General features: G+C 37.3%; 1 protein-coding gene across 1 annotated transcript; it reads left to right on the top strand.

Annotated features, from left to right (window-relative positions):
- Positions 1–589: 589 nt before the first annotated feature.
- Positions 590–4,420, top strand: LOC107798557 (metal transporter Nramp2-like). Its single transcript, XM_016621570.2, has 4 exons — positions 590–1,473; positions 2,160–2,296; positions 2,394–3,046; positions 3,933–4,420. The coding sequence occupies exons 1-4, from the start codon at positions 941–943 to the stop codon at positions 4,134–4,136; spliced, it is 1,527 nt and encodes a 508-aa protein (XP_016477056.1). The 5' UTR covers positions 590–940; the 3' UTR covers positions 4,137–4,420.
- Positions 4,421–4,867: the final 447 nt, after the last annotated feature.

Raw genomic sequence — 4,867 nt, forward strand, 5'->3', positions numbered from 1 at the left:
ACTGCTACCTTTTTTTTAAAACTCAAATAAAGACTTTTATTAGACCGAATCAGCAAATACCTTGATATATTCATTGTAAGTGGAGAGGTAGGTTAACAGGTTGAAATTTTTCTATTTTTTTTTTTTTTTTTCAGCAGAAGGGAAAATTATTCACAATCAACACAAAATACCACGGTATCTAAAATAGGAGTCATGACAAGCATATGAATAGGCCGTTAAAGCTGGATAATATCTTATGGAGTACTTACTAAATCCTTGTATTTTATGTTCGTCGTAATGAAGTATAAATGAAGACGGATTAACATAAGAATAACAAGTACAAACATATGCTCCTGTATCATATCAAATCTTGCATTTCCATCAAAAACTCCTGACCTTATAAGGAGGGGCAGAGGCACAAGTTGAAATACCTGTTCAGCCGAACCTATTAGTTTATTTAGAATTCATTAAATATGTATAAATATTAAATTTAGAACCTACTCACTAAACACTTGAAACAGTCGTTCTAAAAATCAGAACCCATAAAATTGAAATCGTGGTTCCTTATATGCATAAGCTGGGGTTTTGCATGGACACGGCATAGGAGTAACGTTAAAAATTGAGAATGAAGGCTTTCAATCAATTATTTTCTCTGAAAGAAGAAAAAACAAGCATTCTTCTTATGAGATACTTTTGATGATGTACAGATCAAAATCTTCTTCGGCCTCATGAATTACAGAAAAAGCAAATTTGAATAGAATAAATGCAAATGGTGGTCCCCCTACCTTAATCACCGACAATGTGAAAATGGTTACATATTTTTATTGTACGCACCTGCATCGACAAGATCTGGGTCTGTTGGTCTTAAATATTAATCAGCTCCGTGATGAGTGATATTAGAGCCAAATATTTTGGCCATGTCTAGTAGAAAAAACGTATAGAACTAAGTCGACAAAATACGATGAGTTCTCCATCACCGAAGCACAATGGCACACGAGAATCGAATCGTCTATTATCAGATGATTATGATGATCAGGCTAAAGATAAAATCTTGGCCATTGAAATTGAGAAAGCTGACGCCGGTGATGTTCCAGGGGTGGTCCCACCTTTTTCTTGGAGGAAGCTATGGGAGTTTACAGGACCTGGGTTTTTAATGAGCGTTGCATTTCTTGATCCTGGAAATTTGGAAGGAGATTTGCAGGCTGGAGCCATTGCGGGTTACTCGTTACTTTGGTTGCTTATGTGGTCCACTTTTATGGGCTTGCTTATACAGCTATTGTCTCTTAGATTGGGTGTTGCTACGGGCCGACACTTGGCTGAGATCTGCCGGGAGGAATATCCAAATTGGGTCAGGATTTTGCTTTGGTTAATGGCGGAGGTGGCTTTGATTGGAGCTGATATTCAGGAAGTTATAGGAAGTGCCATTGCTATTAAGATACTTAGTTGTGGGGTTATTCCTCTTTGGGGTGGTGTCCTCATTACTGCTTCAGATTGGTGAGCTTTTCCTTTTCCTTTTGTTTCTTTTCTTGTTTCCCCTTTTTGTTAGTATTTGTTTGTGTTATAATGATGGTCTCCGAGTCACTTTGTGCGCGTCTCGACCGAATACTATTTCATTGGATGCCCGGCTACCTCCCACCACCATAGTGTAGCCGGATAATTCTGCATATTTAGGAGAAATCACCTATCTTTTTCGTCACAATGGGGATTTAAACCCTAGTCTCTGTTATGGTTTTCACTCACTATATTGGCTGTTAACCCACATCCTTTGACGTTGTCCCCGGGGGCGGATTTAGGCCCAAATTATGGTGCACGTGAACCCATGATCTTTCCGACAAACTAGTTATTTTATGTACATATTTCTTAGAATTAATTTAATTATTGCTGGCCCCATGCTCCAAAAAGGCTTAATTGTGCGCTTGGTTGAGTGTTGAGTTATTTACCTAAGGAGGAGGGATCAGTTCTCACTAAACTCTTTCTTTTTTCTCTTTTTTATAGTGGTGCACCCATGTTCTAGAAATCCTAGATCCGCCTTTAGTTTTTTAGTTCAATCCATTGAAACTGAAAATGTTAATTTTTAATGTCTAGGCCTACAGAATATGAATAAAATTATACGATGAAATGTTCTTGACGCCTGTTGATATGTTGCTCTGCTGACAATGATTATTATGTTTCAATAACAGCTTCATCTTCTTGTTTCTGGAAAATTATGGAGTAAGGAAACTAGAAGCGTTTTTTGCTGTTCTAATTTCCACTATGGCATTATCTTTCGCCTGGATGTTTGCTGAGACTAGGCCTAATGGCAAGGAACTCATAATAGGTCAGAAAACTTGTTTTCACATGAGCATTTCCTTACCTCTGTGGTCAGTATCAATTCTGCGCCTACGTTAACTTCTTTAGCTTGGCTTGTTTTTCAGGTCTTTTGCTACCAAGACTCAGCTCAAAGACAATTCAGAAAGCTGTTGGAGTTGTTGGTTGTGTCATAACTCCTCACAATGTGTTCCTATACTCTGCTTTGGTGCAGACAAGGAAAATTGATCCCAAAAAGAAAGAAAAAGTTCAAGAGGCATTGAACTACTATACAATCGAGTCATCAATTGCTGTTTTTGTTTCATTCTCTATCAATTTGATGGTAACAACGGTCTTTGCTAAAGGTTTCTATGGAACTCTACAAGCGCATAGCATAGGGCTAGTAAATGCTGGGCAATATCTTCAAGAAAGATATGGTGGAGGGTTGTTTCCAATTCTCTACATATGGGGCATTGGCCTTTTGGCCGCTGGTCAAAGTAGCACGATGACTGGTACTTATGCTGGTCAGTTTATTATGGGAGGTTTTCTGAATCTGCGGATGAAGAAATGGATAAGGTCAGTGATTACAAGGAGTTGTGCTATCGTGCCAACTATAATTGTGGCCATTTATTTCAACAGATCTGAGGATTCACTTGATGTATTAAACGAATGGCTAAATGTGCTACAAGGAATGGTGATCCCATTTGCTATCATTCCTCTTCTAACATTGGTGTCAAATGAGCAGATCATGGGAGTCTTCAAAATTGGGAAGCTTATGGAGGTTAGCCACCAGAAGCTTTGCAATACTGATTTATAATAGAAACCGCCTTGTCAATGGCCTTTAGCATGATGATTATCCTCTCTAATCATTAAACAGTAACATATGTGTTTTGCATTTAGTTAATTGGCAAAGTTAATACTTACTAGTTGCTTATTAAAACTGACTCAAATTGCTCACACCACTTTAGACATTTCCCATACATCAGTACATATGAAGGATCCAAACCTCTCTTTGTTGATGTCGCTGTTCGTAGCTTTCTTTGCCCTAACCCAGACAGACTCAGCTGATAACAAGAATAACTGTTATCTCTTCATTCTCTTAGGGAAGAATGTTGAATTCTTTTATGTTTTTGCTTCCACCATTATGGTTTCCTCAGGTTTAGGTTGTTTTGCATGATTAAGACGCCGTAATGTCTGTTCTTCTCCCCTTAAATAGGTCAAGTTGAAGTGCAAGTGAGAAAATTGGAGTACAACCTCTATTTTTCTTACATGTTTTTTCCTATTCTTGTTACCTTTTGCTGAATTTTAACTTTAATGATCTGAATCAAGCTACGACTATAGGAAATTAAGAATGTAAAGAAGACTAGCCATGATAGGTGGAGAACTTTTAGATTTTTTGGCAGGGCTTTTGTATTTCCCTAAACATGTAGATTAGGTCCGGTTTTTCTTTTAGAGCTATCCTGCATACAGGTTTCTAGCTCGCTTTCTGCATATGAGCTGCACCCTTTTTACGCGCTTTTTTCAGTTAAATTTGGTCTTAACTAAAAAAGAAGTGAATGGCTTTCCTTGGTTAAAGGCTGGAATCTTGTTTTTCTCAAACCAAATGTTAGTAATTTATGACAGAGGACCTTATGTTCAGTATCTGATACTTCACTTGTTGATTGCAGAGAACTGTTTGGACAGTAGCTGCTCTGGTAATAATGATAAATGGATATGTTATGTTGAGCTTCTTCCTTTCTGAAGTTAATGGCATGCTGTTTGGTTTAGTGGTTTGCATGGGAGCTTCAGCATATGTGGCTTTTCTTGTATATCTCATTTCCCAGAGTCATAACCAGGCGGAGTTGAATGGTTTTACTCACCTTACAAATTGAGCTAACAGCTTTATCTGAGAATTGTGTCAAATATTAAAACCTAACGGCTAACAGGAGCAGGAGAATACATTTGTAAAGAAGAGATTCTGATTTTGACAACAGCTTTTTGGTCTAAAGAAGCTTGAATCCGAAAAGTTTTGCAAATGTGGCACTAGAGAAGTATGACAAAAGCTGAGGCATTGATCAAGTCTCTATAAGATAAAAATTGCAAGTCTCATAACTACTTTCCTCTTTTATCCTGTGTACAAACGAAAGGGTCATAAAATTGGAAGCCTTCTTGTAAATTTAGGCCTGTGACGAAAACAGTATATTGTTCCCTCCATTCCAAAGAATGAAAGAGATAGAGGACGAGTATTATCTCAGCATTATAATTTCGATATAACTTATCCTCGAACCAAATGAACCCTTAAGTGTTACTCCTAAGTCCTAATAATAAAAAGATGTACCGCTTTATCCCTTGTTTGGCTACTAATCCTGGGATAAGTTATTCCAGGATTAAAAATTATACCAGAATAATTTATACCTGCCAGAGGGTAGAATAGTAATCCCAGAATAAGTTATCCAGGATAAAACAGTAAAATTGTTAATCTCATGATTAATACAACATATCAAACAGTCGATAAGAAATAATACCAGGATAACTAATCTCAGGATAACTAATCTCGGCATAACTTGTCATCAACCCAAACGACCCCTAACAGTATGAATAACTTTTCAGTTATTAGATAACT

This window comes from Nicotiana tabacum, chromosome 12 (genome assembly GCF_000715075.1).
Source record: "Nicotiana tabacum cultivar K326 chromosome 12, ASM71507v2, whole genome shotgun sequence".
In the NCBI taxonomy this organism is placed as follows: Eukaryota; Viridiplantae; Streptophyta; class Magnoliopsida; order Solanales; family Solanaceae; genus Nicotiana; species Nicotiana tabacum.

Excerpts from the sequence above, each read along its gene's own strand:
- LOC107798557 (XM_016621570.2), top strand. The coding sequence starts at position 941 with ATGAGTTCTCCATCACCGAAGCACAATGGCACACGAGAATCGAATCGT. Across the intron at positions 2,297-2,393 it reads TGGCAAGGAACTCATAATAG|GTCTTTTGCTACCAAGACTC; the intron begins GTCAGAAAACTT and ends CTTGTTTTTCAG. Across the intron at positions 3,047-3,932 it reads AAATTGGGAAGCTTATGGAG|AGAACTGTTTGGACAGTAGC; the intron begins GTTAGCCACCAG and ends TGTTGATTGCAG.